Source organism: Plectropomus leopardus, chromosome 16, assembly GCF_026936395.1.
Source record: "Plectropomus leopardus strain MGB_pleo_1.0 chromosome 16, ASM2693639v1, whole genome shotgun sequence".
NCBI lineage: Eukaryota > Metazoa > Chordata > Actinopteri > Perciformes > Serranidae > Plectropomus > Plectropomus leopardus.
In genome coordinates this window covers 20,178,281-20,201,068 of record NC_142191.1, presented here as the reverse complement: position 1 = coordinate 20,201,068, position 22,788 = coordinate 20,178,281, and the positions used below count along the sequence as shown (strand labels likewise).

Below are 22,788 nucleotides of genomic sequence, written 5' to 3'. Positions count from 1 at the left end.
TTACATTTATGCAGCATCACTCTGTTGAGTTGTGATTGGTATGTCTATTTACCTTTTAAAATAAACTATTAACAGAAATGTAAGACACCTCAATGCTAGTAATTAAAATAGGTATGGGTAGTGGAGACAAAAGTGATAAATTAAACTTAAACCAACGGGTGTGCCTGCAGCAGGGCTCACTAAAAACAGCTAATAAAACAGCTTATGCTGGTAGCTGGTTTTAGTTGGTTTTGTTTGGCTTAAGCTGGTCGAAGATTGTCTTAGATGGTCCTGACCCAGTTCTTGCTGGTCTTTTATGCGGATGTGACCAGCCTATTACAATGGGCACATCTGTTTTCATGCATATCCCATGACAGTAGACTGATTTATAACCTTTGCTTTTCATACTCCATACTCAAGAACATTGCTTTGGTTTCAGTTGTACAGGTACTTCAACTGATAAACCAGCTAGAGTGATAATAACTAGCTGTTATGACAAGCTAAACCTTAAAAAAATATGCAAAAACACACCTCAAGATGGTCAAACAAGCTGGTCAACCAGTTTAAATATCTTAAGCTGGTCAAGCTGGGGTTTTTTTCAGCCATGTCATGCCACCCCTGCATAAATCAGTGCCCACTTGGGCCATCTCATTAAATAAAGTCTGAACACACCACTGTCAGAGCCTACAAATACAAGAAAATATTTAAAAGCTTTATTATTTTCACAACAATAATGATGTTATAAAGATTTTTTTGGGGGGGGCATTGCAATCACACTATTACCAATTTTGCTACCAAAACATCCAGTCCTCTTTGTACCAAATTAAAATTCACAATTCCTATGACTTTTATGTTGAAAAACCCACCGGAAGCCTCCTTTTCTCAAAAGGTCTCACCTGACGACGATGATCCACCGCACCCACTGGAAGCTGGAGGCTGCCTGGGAAGCCGGAGCATCCCTGTTTTGTCACCCGCCGACCCAGCGTCAGTGAACACAAAGAAGCCCGGCAGCCGGAGCCTCATGGTGGCCGCGTGAGCATCATGGGCTGCAGGTGCGGAGGGATCGCTCATCCATCGCTGAGTTAGCTGACCGGACCTTTGTTTGATTCAACAACACATCCAACACCATGGCCAAGCAGTACGATGTGCTCTTCCGACTCCTGCTCCTCGGAGATTCCGGGGTTGGGAAAACATGTTTGTTATGCAGATTCACGGACAACGAGTTTCACCCGTCTCACATCTCCACCATCGGTGAGTTTTTGATTTTTTCTCTTTATGCGCGTTAATTAACTGCCGTTTGCATCATCTTTCAGCGTTTTTTTTTCTTGATGCCATTTGCGCAGCACCCTCTCTTTGTGGCCACAGGATTTTCACTTTAATTTCCACAAATAAGATTTTGATGGGGGGGTTTTTAATGGCTTTGTTTAGATTTAATTAGAGCGGTGTATTCACTTGGAAATAACGAGAGAGATAACTGTAAAATCAGCGTAATTGCATTGGCTGGGAAAGCCCTGAGGGGGAAGATCCAACACTTGGCAGCCATGCAGATGAGTTTACCAACTATCAGCACTTGGCACTGCCAGAGCAAGCAACTGACATACAAAATATAGCGAAAGCAGAGTTTTATACTTGTTTTGTATCAGGAACCCACGAAACTGGGCTCTCTTGGGTCTGTTGGTTGGCTCCTGATACAAATAAACACTAGTTTTATTTCAGTACTAGTTAGCAGAGTTTGTACATGGACGCCTGTCCTGTGTGCAGAGAAGGGTCCTTGTTGTGTTGTTTGTTTTTTTCAGGAACTCCTGACCCAGTTTAAATTCCTTTTTGCCAAGCAATTATGCAATAAATAGGTGCAACAGAAAATAAATCAGCAACTGTTATGACAATTGGTGAATTGCGTGGTTTTCAAGCAAAACATTTGATGGCTTCAGCTTCTTAAGCAATCACAGTGAATCTTTGGGTTTTGGATAAAAATGCAAGGCTGAATGATAAGGAGAAAATCAAATATCACTTTCTCTATATCAATATTGCAACAATATTGAAGAATTGACTATAGGTGCTTTTGCAAGGTATTTACATAATGAGATTTTTGATAAATAATCATTAGTAATATGGATAATTGACTAAGTGGGTAAAATTAAATAATAGAACAGTCTGGTAATGTCAGGAAATAAATAACTTTATTGTAAAGCAGCCTTTAAAACCAGAAAAATATCTTATAATATCCTACGTTATTGTTATGAACAATAAAGAAAAATCTAAAAGAAATCTAATTTTAAAAGATTCGTTACACTTGATTCATTTGTAATGCATCTCAACTTGTATATGTAAACATTTTCCCTACATTTCTATCAGTTGTGTGTCATTGTTTAGTCTGCTGTATTACTGCATGAAATTTTGATCAATTATGCAATCTTTGTTTTTTATCTTTTTCCTTTTTATTTATGATTATTGGTATTTAATACGGGAGGTATCTTCATAAGTCACTTTTTGCTTCTAACCTGTCATGCGCAGTGTTTAAACTTTTTAAATTCTTACTGTCTTTTCTATACACATTTATGTGCTTATGAATTGAAAAAAAGTCTCACATCACAATATTAATATAACATATGGCCCAGCCCTACAAATACAGCAATTATAAGGCACCAGCTAGGCATCAGGTAAATTATTGTTGGAATTTTTGACCAATTTCTGTTGTTGCATTGACCAAATTATTTACCTGTAAACAATGAAAACAAACATATCTTATTTTAATTCAGAGTTTGTATTGAGCAAACGAACAGTACCTTTTCCTACCTTTGGTCATAGACGACTGTTGACTCAGCAAAGCTGAACCAGCCTCTTTCCTCTATAGTTGATATGGGCTTTGCAGTATATCTACCTCATAGTTGGGATTCAGAGTGCAGAGCATGACAGGCACATCACCGTGCTTCACTTTGAGGTGAAGGAAAGAAGGACGTACAGTAAGCAGTAGGTTTTTTTTCCACATGCTGTGGTTGTGTCTGTTATCTGTGGCAACTGGGCGGCCGCTTCTGTGTGTGTGTGTGTGTGTGTGTGTGTGTGTGTGTGTGTGTGTGTGTGTGTGTGTGTGTGTGTGTGTGCGCGCGAGTGTTCAGTTAATAGAGATGTTTTCTCCCGGTAAGCTCCTGTTTTTTTGTGGGAGTACTTACTTCTTGACATTGTTTGCAGTAATTGGCCATAATGTGGACGAAATACAGACACCCCCGTGGCTCGAGTGTGAAGTTGAAGTCGGGAGATGTTTCTCGTGGTTGTGATGGAAAGCTGCCTTTTTGTTGAAAAGACAGAGAATATGCTGTGAGTGTGAGGTCAAGGGAGTCAATCATGGAGGTGGTACTCAGGCTGGCTTGCAGACAGATGGTGCCTGAAAAGATCTAACAGAAAACTAATACAATGCCACAACTAATTCTTCATTTTAACATCATTTATTAACACTTTTTGGACCCCTGGTGTGTTTGCATGAAAGCTTTTATGGTGAATTCAAAGTCTTGATTTCCGAGCGCTCGGTGGCCCCTCTGCCACAGCACGAGGCTCAAACTCAAAGTTTTAGACTCTTGTGCTCATCACAGCGCACTTCAAAGGCTTTTGTTTCACCTGCTCTAACAGTAATGATGCTCATAAGGCTTACTGAGACTGCAGTATGCTATTTTAAGTCGTGCACCTATAGCGCTCCACTGGACACTTCTCCCTCATGTTCATATAATTGCAAGCCCTTCTGATGTTTCATACAACGAAGGTCCAGCCTTATCTGCATGTACCAATCTACTGTTGCAGTGTACCAAGTGTTTACAACCACAGCTGCGTGCTGAGAAATCAGGCTCTTGTGTCGACGCAGGCGGTGGCGTCCAGATATTTATATTGGACTGAATAGTTGTGGGCAGCCGCCTGTGTGTGCAAGCCACGCTGGGAGGTCTTAAGAATAACCAAGCCAAACAAAGTCCAAAGAGACGGAGAGATCAAAGGTGACCACCATCAGTGCTCCCCTGCAGAGGATCAATAAATAATTTCCCAACCTTCACGGTGACAGAGGGATATAAATTCTCTCCTGTATCCTCCTCGTGGGTATAGCTCCATAATTTATCAGTTTCTGTTGCAGTCCGCTCGCTCAGTTTTTGCTCTTAATTATCTGAAAAACTGCTGGGACCTCTCTCCCATGGAGGGTTGAATTCAGCCAAGCACCTCAAGTTTGTGTATAAACATTAGAGAGTAAAAAGCAGATAAGAGTCTTATTTAGCATCCCCTGCAGCTATGCATAATAATAAACCCAGAAAATACATACACTGAGCAAACAGTGCACTGATGAATAGATGCAGATACAGTATGTGGGCACCCAAACAGTACTCCTATGCGACTGATGTGCATCTTATTCTAAAAACATGGACATTGACATGCTGCCTTCACTCTTCTATCGATGCTTTACGCCGGGCTTGGGTAGTATCACGGTATTATGGTTGAATATACAGATTTTAATGTATACCAGGGTGTGAAAATTGATCATATTGTGTACATTTGCTGATCAACGATATTGGAAAAAAAAGGCAACTGGATGGAAAATCTGACATACATATGCACATTTACAGTATTCTGTTATTGTCTATTATCCTTTAAAAGTCTTAAAAGGCATCAAAATCATTAATACAAAAAATAAGGCCTTAAGTAGCATTAAAATGTCTTCAACACATGGTCATTTTTTCTGACTTTGCATTGTAAAATCTTAAAATAATTGATATATTTAAAAGAACATAATTGAAATATACAGACTGCTGCTTACATTAACAATACACAAAAAATGATGCTTTATATTACAATAAATATTTGGACAAAATTCTTCCTAACCCATAGTAATAGATACCAATTCGTGTTTGTTTCTGCATTTTTTTCGAAAATTGGTCTTAGATTTAATTGCATGTGAAGTCTTAAATCCAGCTTGCCTTAAGCTGTAGGAACCTTGATTTTCTTTCCTCCTGGACTGCTTATCAGAGTTTGTGCACAAACTTTCATTCAAAGTTTCAACTTTCAATTATAATAGTGTTTGCTCAACCAACAACAAAAACATGGAATTGTAATGTATGCTGTGATATCATGAAACCATGGTGTTTTCTGATACTATTGTTTCACCACAAAACTCTTTTGCAACCCTGATTTCGTTATACCAGGGTATTTAGAAATCCAGACTGTGGTTTTTTAATACTGTCAGAAATACAGGATTAGTCAAAAGAGGAGAGAGACTGTGAGGGAAAACAGCATATTTTCACATCTAACTGTGAATTAAAGGTTTAGTTTAACCAAACCAGAGTTGGTGATTGTTGGAACAGTGGACTGTCTCACCAGACCACCAACGAGACGAAATAATAAAGTGTTGTTGAGTTTTATTTTGTTTCACTCGAGTCTGAATGAAATGTGTTTTACTATGCGTTGACAAGGCAGTGTTAGCTGTATTAGTTTGGTGAAAGATAAACACCCGAATTGAGAATCTGTGCGGTTGTATTTCATTGTTTGATATGGAAAGTAAGTGTAATAATATTACCTTCCTTACATTGTTGTGAGGTTATTGTAAAAGCTGAGAGAGCTTGCAGATCGTAGCAAACCCGTTGGGGCGGGGGAGTAGATACTGCCATGCACACAAATACCACATATATTATACACCAAGGTGAAATTTCAGAAAGGTATGAAAAAGTAGATACCGTCCACTTTACACAATATTTTTGACACTGCTGCAGAGATTTGCTCCTTTTCAGCCATAAGAGCATCATTTCAGTTCATCCCAAAGGTGTGGGATCATGCTGAGGTCAGGGCTCTGTGCAGGGCAGTCAAGTTCTTCCACAACAATCTCAGAAAACTTTTGCTTCATGGACCTCGTGTTGTGCACAACAGCATTTTCATGTTGAAACAATAAAGGGTCTGCTGCGACAAAGTCTCATCTTAAACAAGATTTTGCTTAATTGGAACTTGCTTGGCTCAAACCATGGAAAAAGAGCCCCAGAACTCAAATACACAAAAGTTAAAATAATTGGACGAGGTTACCCACTTCCAGAAGTGTTTGTTTCCTCTGCTATAATCAGACATTTGTCATTTTTATGTAAATTTAGATGAATGTTTAAGGCGCCTTTCTCTCGTGCTTTAACTGCTTTTTTCTTATTTTCTCTTCACATTGATACTGTGCATAGTCATTACAGACAACATGATGAAATACAGCAGCAATATAGTTTAACCTTGTGGTCTTGCACATCGTGTCTCTAACCCCTTATGAAGTTGAAGGACAGTCAGGGTTTGTATTCAGAGTGTCAAAGATTATCTCTCACAAAAGAGAGTCGAAACTACAGAACGAGGCATTCAAATCCACCACTGTTGATCCGCCAAGGCTTTTTGACAACACATAAAATGCCCAGAAATGTAAAAAAAACAATAAAAATGAAAATCTATATAAAAAATCTTAAAAAAGATCTTACTTTTTCCCTGATTACAGCTCACTTTAAAGCGAAATCTCCGGCTTTCCTACCTTCAATATCAATAAAAATCAAGCCAGACTCTTTGGAATCTGGACTAGTTTGGACTATTCTTACCTAAAAGACTAAACCACCCTCGCTCGTCCAGGTATTTTATTTTAACAGGTCACTCTGTTCCACATTGGACTTTCATCTGGGCCCGAGAGAGCACATTTCTCTGGCAAAGAGCAGCTGTAGAGATGATTTATTAATGCTATTCAGTCACACTGCTGGGTTTAATCTTCCTCACTGTTACCTCGGCAGTCTCGTCACCGGGCTCCTCGGAGCACCTGGCTGTCAAAACACCTATAAAATACCGGCGCTTGCCCTATATCATGGCTCAATAAGCAGCTGTCCTGGTGGTGATCCCAGTGGTGTTATGGTCACGGCCTGGTGGCACACTCAGCGCGCCACTGCTCGACGGGCTCATTAGTCCAAAGGGCCGGGCATGGGTCGCAGCCTCCGCAGACAGTTATCACCTCATAAAGAGCTTCCAAAGAAGACAGGGGTGCTGTCATAGTCATGTGACGATACTAGAATTTAACTTTGGTTCAATGCTTTTATAATAAAAAAACACTCAATATGTCTTTTGATACAAAATTCCAAAGCTCAAAAAATAGATTTTTTGAACAGCCTGCACACAGTGCTGGTATGGGAAACGTCTCTTTGCTTCAGTGCTTTTTATACTATTGAATGGATAATTAAGAGAGATCTCATCATTTTGAACCAGTCTGTTGGCTCTCATCTTATCAAATACTGCCGCTTTGTCAGGGATCCACCAAACCCTGGACTTTCATCCAGGAGCCCGCTGTTTGCTTACTGATGATGTTTTTTTCTCTCTAAATGTATCTGTACTTTTGTTACATAATAAAATGAACATAGATAGGTGGCTCAGTGGGTAGAGCAGGCGCCCCATGTACAGAGGCTGTGTCCTCGCTGCAGCGACTGCAGGTTTGATTCCGGTTTCAGCCCTTTGCTGCATGTCGTCCCCTCTCTTTCCCCCTTTCACACTTCAGCTTTCCTATCAATCAAAGGCATAAAAGCCCCCCCAAAAAATCTTTAAAAAATCATGTCCTGTGAAAACGGAAGTGTATTTTTGTATCAAGTGCAAATTCATATGCCGTCCCAAAACGTCAACAACAAACGCGGGAGGGTACCTACCACGTCCGATTTGGACACGAAGGTCCACTGACACAGCGGCAGTATTTGACAAGTTGGGATCAGCATTTAAACATGCAGTATCAAAAAAGAATCAAAGTATTTATCCTTTTGAAAACTTTTTTTTTTACTTTAATTTACTTTCTTGTCAAAACCTGTCGCCTACATTACCCACAATGCTACTTGGCCACCATCAGTTCAGTCAGAGATTGAGGTATGTTATGTTAGCAGCACTTTATGTAACCCTGAGCTGCTAAACTGCAACGAGACACTACAGAGCTCGGGTAAGCTCACCTTTTTTTTGAACTCCACGACTCGAGATTTATTACATTTTCAAATTTGTCGTCTTCAGATACAAACGACTCTGACTCAAGAGAAATGTCTTTGTCAGACTTTAGGCTTTAAAGGCTTTAAACAACTTCCATGTTTGCAGTAGTACTTCCCAACACATGAACAGAATTTGGTGTTTTGATTTTGAAGTTTACATTAACAAATATTTTTAATAAGGATCCTTACTTAGCAGGACATTTTACAGTCAATAAATGAACTTTTCAGTTACAAAAAACTATGTCAAACATCGGCCGTATGTCTTTGGCATTTCTGTACTGCGAGTTCTTGTTAATTGTTAGCCCTAATATACAGCCATGTCAATATATCTGTTTATCAGTCAGACTCATTTTCTTCTCTGTTTTTTCTTTTGTGCAGGCTTAGGTTGAAGGTTTCATTGTAAATCTGTTTTTTTTTAAGCGCTTCAGTACTTTTGATGGTATTTTTAGTACTATTTTATTTTTTTACAGGCTCAAGAATAACAAATAACAAACAATAACATTTTTTTAAATTTTATTTTTGTTTTATTTTTAGTAAAACTGATTTTTCCTCTCCATTATCACTTTGTCTTATTCTTTGATAAGAGATTTGGGCTCATTTATGTGTTTAATCACAATATAAATGCTGTGTAACACTGGTTTGATATGAAATAACCACAATGATTCACTATACGTGTTTCATTTCATACAGGGGCTCAACACAAAGCTAAATTGTTCCAGATTGATAACAAGTTCATAATTGGACAAAAAGTGTCCCATGTCCTTCTGAGCCCCAAAGACAACTGCTGTTGACAGTTGTTGGCTGTCCTCTGATCATCATGGATGACAGACCTGCTCCCCAGTGAATTTGTGTCAGCGCCAGAGCATCCATCCGTCCATCCATTAGTGAGCCTGTCGCCATTACCTACAGCACGCTGACACGTGTCGCCACCTAATCCGTCTTGCATAGTCGAACACAGTCATCCTGGTAATTCGTCAAGTCAATTTTAGGTGTGCACCCATTAGGTTTTACATGGCTTTCACACTGCTGATTGTGAAAGGCTGCCGTGTTAAATTAACCGCCGTCTCTCCTCGCACATCGTGCCTGTCTCCATTGTCACAGCTCCCTCTGAAGAGGAGAGGGGAGTCTGCAGAATGACTTTCTTTCTTCAAGCTGGTGTTGGTGATTTAGGCTGAACAGCAGAAGTATTCCTAAAACTAGGTCCTCAGTCAGTGTGAGGTGTAAGCTGGGGTTTGCTCACAGTTTGCCTGTAAGCCTGCAGATGAATTTCTGTATCAATATTTTGTGAGTAGGGATGTAGCTCTGATTACATGTAAATGAGCGTACATCAGCGGCATTTCCAGCAGCAATTATGCCAACAGTTGTTGGACCCAGCTGTGGTCCACTTTTAACATAACTGTCCACAATAAACATGAACAAGCCGGTTGATTTTTACCAAGACATCAGTGGCATTTTTATCTGCAGTCTTGCCACCAAAAGCAGTTGTTTTATTAGCGAGACATCAGCAGCATTTCCACCATAGCGGGATGTCTACCAATAGTAACAAACAAACAAAAAACGTTTTTTTAGCTAGACAGATTTTCCAGCCGTAATTCTTCCACCAAAAGTGATTGTTTTTTTCGCAAGACATTGCTGGCATTTCCAGTGGAAGTCTTGCCACCAAACCAAAAGGGTGTTTTTTGCAGATTTCATCAAGACGGCTAGTAAGCCGCAGACCGTTGCAGATCACTGTTCAAATTTAAACCGGTTGTTTTTTAGCCAGACAGCAGCAGTATTTCCACCAAACAAAAGTGGGTGATTTTTAGTGCATTATTGGCGAGACAGCTGCTAATCTGCCAACCGCTGTTCAAAACCAGGAGACAACAAAAACAGTCGTTTATTGACCAGCAGCATTTCAGGCAGTAATTGTACAACCAAACGTATGTACTCTTTTGTGAAAAATTGGTGGTATTTCCAGCTAATATTGTGCCATTGCAAGCAGATGATTGTTTTTAACAAGACAACATTTACAGCAGCAGTCGTGCCTCCAAACCAAAAGCAGGTGATTTTTAAGTGAGTCATAGCTGACATTTCCAGTCATTGTGCGACAACAAATGGGTATTTTAAGCCAGAACATGATCTTTTCCCAAACTATAACAAGGTGGTTTTTGTGCCTAAGAATAATCACACGTCAACCAAAGCAAAATTTCAACATGTTCGCTACATAATAATGTACAAGTGTTACACATACATGGTTTACAGAAACATACAATCCCAACATTATTCCGGTGATTGTGTTGTCTTGAATGCAACATCCTTGGCTGCAGAGGACATGTGTGCAACTCTAATCTTTCTGTCTCCGAGAGAAATGAGAAATTGTGCCGCAAATGGGACCTCTGCTGTAGTGACGGCAATACCCAGAACAATTTGAATATTAAACCTCTAATAAAAAGAGACATTTTTTTATACCTTCACGACAGCTGTTGGGTCATTAATTGTTTGCAAACAGCCTCATTTTGCTCGGCTGTTATAAAACAATGCAGAGCAATCACATGGTTGTCTATACAATTTATGTTTCACAGAAGGAATCAGACAGAGTGGGTTGAAGCATCTTTTGTTGTCTGGTAAATATAATTCAAAATGTACTCGTGTCTGAGAGACTCACTGCTGATTTTTATTAATTCTCATGTGACTTGCCTGTGTAGTCAATCTGGATTTATATTCAACTTTCCAGACTTGGTACGACCCCCTTGCTGTAGACACCCACTGTACATCTGGAGAACCCATCAGTCCAGGTCTGCATTTCATATTAAAATCATCGCTGTTTGCATGGATGACTCCTGACTGGAGCTTTATATGCTGCTGTTACAGCTGGACAATGGTGCAGGAGGACAGCCTCTATTTCATGATCTGCTCGCGAGCCTCAGGCAAAGCAAGCCACTGATTGTTATGGTGACCTTTCATTTAGTCTGAATGCTCTCTCGTCAAAGGCAAAGGCTGCCTCACGACTTAAATGAGGCGTCATGCTGTCGCCTCTGTGAGCTCCTGACTCCGCGGGGTCTTCCCTCGACTCCAGCTTGTTTTTTTTTTTTGTTTTTGTTTTTTTTAGCAAATAGCCAGGCTAGCTATAGTACATATGTCAGCTGTTTCTTTATGTCAATCTCTTGGAATACAAACCTTGCAGAAATACAGCTATAAAAAAAGCAGCAGTTCTTTCTCGGAGCGTGATGCCGGCTGTGACATATGGGTGTTGAGTGTCAGGTTAATTGGGATGAACTGTTAATTGATTTCTCTGGGATTAGTGTGGTCTGTAGAAGCCTGTGGGTTTGCTTTTCTTCGACTTGGATGCATTAGTCTGAGGAGACAGTCATGGAGAAAAGAGACACGAAGGAAAGAATTCAGCAGAGACTGAGCTAATGCTTAAACTGGCATATTTAAATGGTAAAAATTCAAACTCTTCTGCTTGGGCATTTTAATTGTACCTTATTAACAAGTCCATGATTATGTTTGTTATTGCTATTGTTAAGGATTATTTTAGTGGTATTAGATGCTCAGGGCTGTAGCTATCATTGAGGAAAACAGGGTTGTGTCCTCAGCATGAACAGATTAAGCACCACTCCCACATGGCAGCAAGTCGCGCCCTCGCCACAGACCGAGCCGTGTTTCTTGCAATTGCTTTGCACATATTTTGTGGCATATTGCTGGTTAACCATTTCCAAACTTTGCAGCAATTCATCTCTGTAACATTTCTGGGAATAAAGGTAATTATTATTATTTCTACATTTTTAAAATTAGTTTTTTAGTTGAATTATATTTAAAGTTAAAAAAAAAACACTGTTTGAAAAGTTTTTTTTAAAGTTCGATAAATGCATGATGCACTTCCAAAGTCAATTGAGTTAGATAATCATAATCTAAATTCTGACCCAAATATTTGGTATTGTGATTTTTGCCAAAATTGAACAACCCTAAAACAGAATCACAATCATCTTTATTAGCCAAGTATGCTTACACAGACAAGGAATTTGACTTCAGTTAGCTTTGCTCTCAATGTAAGGGAAATTAAACATTAAATAAAAAGGAAAATAAAAAATAAAGTAAAAAATATAAATATAGAACAGAAAACAGAAAAATCTAGTTTTAAATTTTCTTATGTAAAAGCCCATATTAAATATTTTTTAGCTAATATATACAAGTCAGTGTGCGTGATAGATATGTATATAAATAAAGAGATTAATATTATTTAAAATACTAAAATAATCCTGAATAGTAGCCAACTGGTTAAACTATGTTGAACCGTGAATAGATGGTCTTTTTTCTGCAGAAGTAATCAATGTATGAATTTACTTTTTTTTATGCATTAAAAAAATACTTTAATGCATCAGCACAAAATATGAACTATCAGCAGCCTGTCTGTTGACGTATGTCAATATCTATTCATGAACTCAGGGTGAGACTTGATAGAAATAAAAAATTGGCCCCGCCTGTGGTTTTCCATCCATGAACAACATCACACTCAGCCGTCTGAAAGAGATCAGAAACCACTGAAGCATGAGTGCCCCCCCTCCCCATCTCAGCTCTGCTCCTCTTCTCTCATCTCTTCCTCCATCGTTTTGCCCTTCTCGCTTATTTCACCTCCCGTGTGATCGATGCAGAGAACTGAGCTAAACGAGGACTCGGCTGGCTGGATCATTAGCCCCATCCTCGAACAGGCTGATTATACAGCGATGATGTGGCTCTCGTTGCGTTAATGCCCTCTATGATGTAGCAAAGCTGCAGCAGACACTGGTGAACCTCCGTCTGTAAAAGACACGCGGGGTTAATTGATTTCAGTCAATGACTGGGTGGAAAGTGCAAACGCCTCTGAGAAGATTCAGAACATTTAGTCTGAACACGGCGCTCACGGGTCTGGACGAATATCAAATACATGTAAAGTTCCTCTGTGAATGTAATATTTCCTATCTTTTCTCTCTCGCAGGAGTCGACTTCAAAATGAAGACACTGCTAATAGATGGTATCAAAGTGCGGATACAGATATGGTAAGACAGCGGCATGAGGCGCCAGGCTGGAAGGCTTCATGCAGGAGATGAAAAAAACTGTCATTAGATATTACACAACAGTAGATCTGATAAAGGGGATATTATTCATTTGTAATATTTGCTTTAACCCCAAGATTAACCCTTTGAAACCTGAGCAAATTGCTCGATTCATCTAGTTTTAGACTTAATACAGTTACATTTACCTACTCTTAGGTCAATTAAATAATTTAGATTGAGACTGGACTTTGTCGCCTGCTATAAACCTGCTTTTATAAAGTGGAGCCATGATCCTAAACTTCCTAAACTTAGTTACAGTGTAATTGTTTTATGATACTGGAGAATTCAAGAATTTCAAAACCTAAAGGTCGAATTTTTACCGTCACAATTTAAAAAACATTTCTCATCCAATATATATTGCACTGGTCTAGCGTCTCTGTGAGGCAGAATTTGGGCACAGAGGTGATCGTCAGCTAACACGCTCACACTGAATATGCTAATATATTGATCTTTAGCGGGTAAGGGTCGCTATTTAGTTTAGTCTGTTTAATTATAATAATAATAATAAAGTTTATTTATATGGCACTTATCAAAACCAACATTACAAAGTGCTTTACACTTAAAACACAAAAAAACACACAGAGGACAAATTTAAAAACACAATACAAAAGAAAAACATTAAATCAACACACAGGGAAAAAAATATAAAAGAAAAATGTAAAAACAATGGTTGAATTTAAAATCAAAACAGAGCAGTGAAAGATTTCAGTGCTATTTCAGGAGTAAGGCACACTATAATAATGAAGTAGACCTTTTAAAGTAAAAATATTTCAATAGACAGAGGTCTTCAAAGGTGATTTAAAAAAGGATATTGATGTAGCCAGAGTATTTGCATGCACACTTGCTAATAAAAATTACAACACAAGGCACAGCTCAAACCTGGAGGGTCTGGGGGGCATTTTTCCCCAATTACAGCAGCTACATGCACTATTTTTCAAGCTATTTTAGAGCCTACATCCTATTTTGCATCTGTTGTCCAACTGTCTTCATCATTCGGAAACTGTAACACAACAAATACTGCTGACTAATTTTCACTCCTGACACCTAAAAAGAGACAAAATGATCTGATGTAACTATTTTAATAAAATTACATAACAAAGGTAGTGTAGGAATTTGGGATAAACAGCATTACCAGTGTTGAAACCTATTTTTTGCTATATGATGCAGGAGTAGAGTTCACAGAATTACTGTTAAAATGACAAATCTGCTAATAATCTGCTGTAATTGCAAATCAAGGAACATGAACAATGCCGAGTAAATGTGAACTTCAGTACTCTGAAGTGAATATGAAGAAAAGAAGAACATTTACTCAATTGTATTAGCTTTCTCAGTATGTTAAAAAAATTAATGAACATGAACAAAATGAAAGTTTAGCTGACAAATCTGATACATTTGTGTCCATGCCATAATAATCTAGGCTGCTGTAATTGCAAATCAAGGATAAAAAATGCCAGTTAAATGTGAACTCTTTAATACTCTGAAGTGAATATAAGGCCAATAGAAAAGAACATTTAGTCATTTTATTAGATTTCTTTAGGGAATCGCACAGTAGGATAAACAGTGTGGACGTACATCTGAATGACACAAAGTTAAAGGTATTTAAAACTGAAAAGAGAAAACATTTAGGTCCCCACAAGCATGATTTTAAGAAGGAGTGCACTAGGGGGGGACGGGGAATAACAACCCGAGTATTTCTATAAATCCTGGCCACTACCCTGGTGGCTGTGTTGTCATATTGTAATCTCACATAATGTGTTTCTGTGGGTGTTGATGTTCTTTTATGCCTCTCATTTTTTCAGGGACACTGCAGGCCAAGAAAGATACCAGACCATCACGAAGCAGTACTACAGACGAGCACAGGTACCAGCTGTCCTCCACGGACTGCTGCCGCAGCTGATTTTACACACATTAACTGATGAGTTTACCCCAAAAAAATGATCGTCTTTACAGCAATCTCCCATGAAAATGTTGTTTTTCTCGCCAGCCTCCACAGTGAACAAAGAACACAAAAGTTGGCAAACGTTTTTTAATGAATTGGACTAAAAGGGTCTGCATTCAGACAGTAAGGCTGTAGAAAAAATGTGTGTTTGTCAAGATCTGATCTTACAACTGGATAAAGGAGATTTGAATTATACTGCACAAATTGTGCGAGAGTTTGTAAATGGATGGTTTTATTCTATTATTATTAGTATTATTGTATTATTTAGTTTTGTTACTGTTAAACATGGAGCCTTTTCAACGTGACATATTTGAAATAACTAATATAAAAATAATCATTTTGTGGGTGAAGCATGCCTCTAAAGTAATATCAGTACTACAGAGAAGAATAAAAAAATGTAATCAAATTTATCTCCGAAATTAAATATGTACAGGTTAATAGTTCATCAGGTGCTTTGATGAACTATTAACCCTTTGAACCTTGAGCAAATCGGTTTGGTTTCTTTCAAAAACATTAAAAAAAAAGGCAATGAGCAGTTTGGTAAAAAGAAATTAAGTTCCACAAATTGTAAGAAATTACTAGATTTATAAATTATTTTAATACTTAAAAAAGGTAGTGGAGACATCTATGGAAAAACTGTATTCATAACTATTATAATTACATTACAGATTTTTTAAAAAATAATTTTTAAAAATAATTGTAATAAATTTTAACCTTGTTTGCCTTGTTTGTTTTCTTTTCTTTCTTTTTTTGTTTGTTTGTTTTTCCAAAGTTTACAGTACTTTTCTAGGGTTTTTTTAAACTAATTTTCCGGCTTATTTTGGAGTCATTTCATTGCTCATTGTCTCCCGTGTTTTTGAAAGAAATCAAACCAGTTTGCTCAGGTTTTAAAGGGATCTCTCATGGATCAAAGTTGCTGCATGTAGCAACTTTAAAACATCAATAAAAGTAAAATTGTTAAAGGATTCAGTGTCACAGCAGTGCTGTAGTCAGTGTGGAGGATGTTACGAGTAGCTCTCCGAGGCCAAACACAACAAGTACGACACCGACGTTGCTGAATTTTGACTTTGCTTTTGGCTTTTAAAGAGGTTAAACTGACTCAAAATTGAATTGTGCGTTTACCAGAAAATGACAATCAAATTGTGTCCTGTTCCTGTTTTGTGCAATAAAAAATCAGCCAGTGTCTTATAATGTCCTTGTAAAATGAATTGTTGGTAAAGGCTGCCAACTTTCTGAGTGGCGGTCTGGATTTAATACAAGAATCATATTAATGTTTCCAAATGTCCCGACTTTAAACGTCGTTCACCGACGTTTATGGATCAACACGTTTTGAAACATGCTGCAACATGAAATCCTCTGTTTGTTTTTTTTAAATCCTCAAACATCTCTCCTCAGGGAATCTTCCTGGTGTATGATATCACGAGTGAGCGATCCTTCCAACACATCATGAAGTGGGCCAGTGATGTGGATGAGGTGAGTCACGCACAGATCGCAGATTTAAGATCAACAGACTTTTTTTTTTTTCCCCACATTGTGGAAAAGGGCAAAACTGACACAACTACTTACTGTGCAGACACCTCACGCTGGCAGACAACAGCTGCCTGACGTGGTGTGATAAAAACCAAATGCTCTGGCCTGACAGATATTGCTTTGCTCTGTTTATCATCTTCATTTCCAAATATCTCTCAGCTTATTTTTAAACGTGTCGTCATAAACATTAGACGGCGATCATTTTTTCCTCTTGCAGTCACATTCTTGAACCGTCTCCGAGTCTCCATAAAGCAGTCTCGTCTGTCCTGCTTCCCCTCTGTCATTTCCCAAATGATTTTATTCTATTCATTTAGTCATTACGGACCTAATTTCCTCTATGTGTCTGTCTGAATATACACTCTATTGATCTTGGCACGCTTCCCATTTACTTTTAATTTAGGTCTCATTTCCTGAGCGCTGTGTTTTCTCCACTCTGCAGTCTCTTGACATTTGAAATCTCTCTCTCTTCCTGTCTCTTTCACGTTGTTTTTATTATTACAGTTCCTTATCGGTAAATGTCCTCATCTCTTTTGTATTCACATGGCAAAACCCCCGCAGTACGCTCCTGAAAAGGTCCAGAAGATCCTGGTCGGGAACAAAGCAGATGAGGTGGACAAGAGGCAGGTGGCCACAGAGCAAGGTATCAAGGTGGGTCCGTCACCGGCTCTGTTCTTACTGTTTCACATGGGTTCAAAAACGATGGATTAAAAAAAAGATGTTCTAAAATACAAAATTATGATTCTGGTTTTTATTTGAGTTATATTAGTTACCAGGAGCCTGCAGCCTTTATGGTCAGTTTGGGTTCTGTAAGAAAATAATAGGCTCAAAGTTCAGTTAAAACCTATTTCAGTAGTAGATCGATGAACACCGAATATTCATATGAGGGAAAACTACTTCTTCTGTTAGATATTTTATGGTGTATTTATATTTACATATATTGAACATTTGTGCATTTTTAATGTTGTATTGTTTTATGTGTTTTGTATGTATCTTTGCTGCGTCTGAGCAAAGCCAAGGACACGTTTCCACTGAGATGGACAATAAAGTCTCTCTCTGTCTCTATTAAATATCAAACTGGAGGCAGTTAGCATCAAGACTGTAAGCAGGAGGAAACAGCTTTTCCAGCTCCCTCAGTTTAGTAAAAAAATGAAAATAAAAAGTTGCTCAGAATTCAGCAAAAGTTCATGCTCCTTCTTGGTTTTTGCTCTGGTAGAAACTTTGGCTCCAAATTCACCACAATGTAGGACACCTCTGTCTTCAGTTTCAGTCGGGCGTTTGTTGACGCATCGAGCCGACCTCAGACTCATGCTTCGCCTCACGTCGCCTCACAGTTTCCATTAAAAGCAGACAGGCGACGGATCACGCTGCACCTGTGCGAGAGAGGAAATAACGAGTCAGTCAGTCTCTGCTGCTAATTCAAAAAGACCAAAACAGCAAAGTGAAACGTGTCACTGTTTTCTGTCTTGCAGCTGGCCAAGGCTTATGGGATGGACTTCTTTGAGACAAGTGCCTTCACCAACCAAAATATCACAGAGGTGAGAGGAGCTCACAGCATTTATAGCCATGCACAAGTTAGTAACGCCATCAAAGCAATGCATGCAGTCATTAGCAGAGACGTGCATATGTATACGGTCGGCCCACTGCAGCAATATGTCAGCATTTCAAAAATTATTATTCAAGTATTTAACCAAGGAAGACCTCAATATTGTTTTTAATTCTTATTCCTACTTATGTATATATTGTGCTGTGCATTGTAGCAAATGCACATATTTCTTATATTTTTAAACATTTCTGTACTAGTTTTGCAAACTGTCATGTAGCATAAGGCATATGTTTTGATATTTTTTAACACTTTACACATTTATTATATTATACTTAATTTACTTTTTTAAAAAACATTTTACATATTAGTGTGACATTGAAGCATAATGCGCATATTTTTATTTGTTTTTTAATCTTAGTTCATATTCTTATTTATTAATCTTATTTATACTTTCTACAATTAGTATTTTATTCACATTATAAATATTTCTGATTCAGTGTCTTAAAATTAACCAAATTCATACTTGACAAACTTGATTTTTTAAAAATTTTGATTTATGATGATGACTTACCTTTAACCACATCGGTGGTTTAGTCCACGCAATTATAACCTAAAAATCATGATTCTACTTAAACGGTGACAAAACTTTTCATCCCTACTACACATAGATCATAAATCCTTGAATATAAAAAAACGTCTTGACGCGATCAGTTGAAAAAAAATGAGGGTATAATGCTTTTTTATCCAGAACGACTGTAGCTCCTCTGATTTACTGCATGCGTTTATAGGCGAGTCTCCAATATGGTGACAACTCTGACGTACAGCTGCCAGCGAGATAGCTACGTTTCCATATCTGGGTCATGATTATGAATAAATTAGATCAGATTCAACTTTATTAAGAAAATTCACTGACAGAGTGACGTTGAAAAGAGTCGGGCTCCAGTGAACAGTGCTCTTACCGCTGAGCTCTGAGGGCCTCTTTTCCCGCTCACAGTACGTCTTATCTCTCTTTTCTAATCTGTGGGCTCTGTTTCCCCTTCAAGACTTTCACACGACTGGCTGAACAGGTGCTGTCAGCCAATAAAAAGGACCTGGATCTTCTCCGGACGTCCATTAATGACGAGATTAATCTTGCTGCTCTGGAGGAAGAGGAGGGACTCTGTGACGGCGCGCCGCACGACCAAGGAAAAGGCTGCTGGTGTTAAAGAAACAGTTCAAGTTCGTCTGCTGTCACCAGACACTTTGCACACTACGGGCAAAATGTTGCTCCTTTTTGTCGAAATTGAGAGGAACATCGGGCTGCGATTTTGAAACCAGCCGTGTTTCTCTGTTTCGCATGAGCGTTGCCAAAAAATGCTAACGAGCCATTTGAGAGCAGTTTCAAGGACAAAAGGTGGAAACATTTTGTCATACAGTGCCAAGTGTGCTGTGGATTAGTCAACTGAAGGGTCCAGATGTCAAGGTGTCCCTCAGTGGGACATAATGTTCATTTTCTAAAACAGTGGTTCCCAACTGGTCCAGCCACCGGGTCCAGATTTCTTCATGGGCAAGAGAGATGACCACATATTTGATTTTATTTCACCACCTGTAAATAACACGAGGGCTTAAAGCAGAGTAAGATAAAACATGTTGCAAGAATAAAGTGCAATTAGTTAAAACCAAGGACATTCCTAAGATTTGAGGATATTGGGGGTTTAGCTGAACCGCTGAAAGAAAAAAATTTGCCCACATTTTTAAAACACGTCTTTCAAACCTGCAGGCCCATAGGTTTGACAGGTGTCATTTTCTTTGAAAAGTTTTTTTCCCTTTTAAAATTTTGGCTTTTTTTTTTTTTTTTTTAGATTTTTTGCTGATTTTTAAGAACGTTTTATTTTACAAAAAAATTTTTGGTAAAAAAAATTCTTTAAAACATTTTGACAAGGATTTTTTTTATCTTTCTTTTATAAATGGTAATTTTTCTTCAGAGGTGATTTCCTTTTCCACTAAACTTTTTTGCCAGTTTTTTGATCCTCGGAAATTTTTGGTAATTTTTCTAAGAAAACATGCCTTCCAAACAGGCCTGCCAGGATAATTATCACTAAAAATGACACCATTCATCACCGCCAGAAACTGTAGAAACAGAAATTATCACTGGATTTTCACATTTCTGACTGTCCTTGAAAAATATTTGTAGCTTTTAGGAGGTACAAAAAAAACACAGCGACCCCCCTCCTCTAATAAGTAAAGAACAGCTACTTAGGCTGGTTCTTATTTTTGAAAAAAAGAAAAGAAAATTGTTACTGCTCTCAGAAGAAAAAAAAACTAAACAACTCTTAAACTCTACAGTAGGAAACCACACTTCAGAACAAAAGCTCTGTGCTGCAAATTCACAGTGAAATCAGAATGGACCCGCGACCCACCAGTTGGGAACCACCTGTCTGAAGCAGTAATTCCTGCTCAGTTCAGCGTGTATTTGATGTAAACAAATGCAAACCCCTGCCCACCACTAACTTTGAATTTGACATATGGTTGAAAAGTCAAAACTTCCAGTAGAGCTGGAAATGGAGATTTCATCACCTTTTCTTACAGACTTTGTACAGAGTCCTGACCTGGGGGACGCAGAATGACTTGGAATCGTCCGCCACTGACTTGAAACTTTTGACAATGTTGTATTCCACATTATTTTCCAAGCGCTGTCTCTGATATTGATCATAGGGCTGGCAGATCAACAATGTGATTGATTACATTTGGCCTTTATCCACCCCTTCAGTGTTTTCCTTTGATGCACCTGCAGCCTCTCTGCAGCCGAGCATCGGATGTAGTGTGAAGATCGGACCACTAGAGGGAGCTACGTGCATGTGACAAACCGCACACGCACTGGCGAGGTGTTCGGTGTTAAGGTAGTTCACTGCCTTTTCTTCTTCTTCTTTTTGTTTTTGGTTGTAATGCACTTGCAATCGTGGGCCCCTGAGCACAGACTTGCAAAAAGGCTCCAGCACCTCTACGACACAGGAGTGAGACACACAGACTTTGTGGTGGTTTTCTCTCTTTCTGTTGTTTTGTTTGTCTTTGTGGTTTTTTTTTCCCCCTTTTATTTCATTTTGTGTATATTTGTAGCCGTTTTGCCCCTTTTGTTATCACTTTGCATCTTTTTGTAGTTGCTTTGTGTCTCTTTTAAGTCATTTTTTATTCCCATTTTCTGCCTCTGTAGTGGTTTTGTTACTTTGAGTGGGCTTTTTGTCATTTTGTGTCTCTTAAGTTATTCTGTCCCTTTTTTGGATTTCATTTTGTGCCTCTGAGGTCAATTTGTCTTTTCGAAGTTATTTTCAGTGTCTCTTTATTATTATTTTTATAATTCAGGAGCACCAATTATTATTTATTTTTACTCCTTTTTAAGTTTTGTTTTATGTCTCTTTGTAGTCATTTTGTGTCTCTACTGAGTTTTTCTGAGTGTTTTGGGGTTGTTGTATGTCTGTAGTTGTTTTGCACTTTTTTGATTTAGTTTTCTGTCTCTTTGTAGTTATTTTGACCCTTTTGTTTTCATTTCATGTCTCTTTGTGGTCATTTTGCCTCTTGTTTTCTTTTTCGCATCTCTGTAGTCATTTTGTGTCTCTACTGAGTTATTTTGAGTTTTTTTGTTGTTGTTTTTTGTCCCTGTTTGTTATTAAGTGTGTCTTTACAATTGCTTTGCATCTGCTCATTGTCATTTTGAGTTTCTACCTTGTTGCGATAATTTTAGTTACATTTTGCAGATGAAGGCCCGGGGATCCCCTGATAATTCATCCATGCTTGCAACGACTACCATAATGCGATGAAACATTTTTTAAAAATATGCAGCAATTTTGTTATTTTGTTTTTTAAGCAGATATTGTAATGTCATCCATGTGAGACCACACATTCATCTGATCATTTCATTTAAGTGCGCCAGTGTAAGCTGTTAACTGAGGGAAACACTGAGGACAAAATGATTTCCCTGTAGCAAAAGTGAAGACATTTTTCATTTTTTAGTCTTTGTTTTGAAGAGAAAGTATCTTAAAGTACAGATGCTTTGATAACTGCCCGCTGCATTGTACATACCAGATTTTACAAAGAATCGTAGGTCGATAGAGTCATGGGGACATGCCATTAATTTAATGTATTACCATTTAGGGGGCTGTGTAAAAAAGTCTGCAGTGATAATTTAGATGGTCTGAAATATTCCCTCTGTGAAGATAATAATGTCTTGGTCACTTTGTCCTTTTCTCACTGTTTTGTACAGAGTTCAGTGGAGATGCTATTTCTTCTTTTCCTCCCCTCAGACTTTAAAAGGGACAAGCGAGAGTTTTGCATGCAATCCACTCTTCTTTCCTTTCTTTTATCGCAACTTCAGTGAAGTTAATAATCAACTGACAGTAATACAAGTATAGCATTTGACCAGAGTTGCCTGTTTGAGACTTAAACAGAATGGCCATCATCGGACAAACTTTGGCTACTTTTTTTTTTTTTTTTTTGCAACATAGTAATACTAAATGCTACTCAAAAACAGTTGTTAATCTGTGCACTGTGTGAAATGGCAGTATGTTGTACTGAATGATGTTCTGGACTAAGCTCTAGATACACAATGTATCTTTGTCGTTTTCAAGAACTATTTTTCTTTCTTTTAGACTTCTTCAACTTGTATTTGTGAAAATATATTACATGCAAACATGTAAAATGCAACATGTTATTCTTGGAGAAAAGATGTCAGATGTTTATGAATAAATACTTGCAGATATATGA

At 38.2% G+C, this 22,788-nt stretch overlaps 1 protein-coding gene across 1 annotated transcript in view; it reads left to right on the top strand.

The window, feature by feature from the left end:
- The window catches only part of rab15 (RAB15, member RAS oncogene family), a 29,712-nt gene extending 6,924 nt beyond the window's left edge, over positions 1–22,788 (top strand). The window contains exons 3-9 of the mRNA XM_042503913.2: positions 869–1,230; positions 12,922–12,982; positions 14,839–14,899; positions 16,374–16,451; positions 17,067–17,156; positions 17,978–18,043; positions 19,095–22,788. Of these exons, the coding sequence (XP_042359847.1) occupies positions 1,107–1,230; positions 12,922–12,982; positions 14,839–14,899; positions 16,374–16,451; positions 17,067–17,156; positions 17,978–18,043; positions 19,095–19,256 (642 nt within the window). The 5' untranslated portion in view covers positions 869–1,106 and the 3' untranslated portion in view covers positions 19,257–22,788. The remainder of the gene's footprint in view (positions 1–868; positions 1,231–12,921; positions 12,983–14,838; positions 14,900–16,373; positions 16,452–17,066; positions 17,157–17,977; positions 18,044–19,094) is intronic.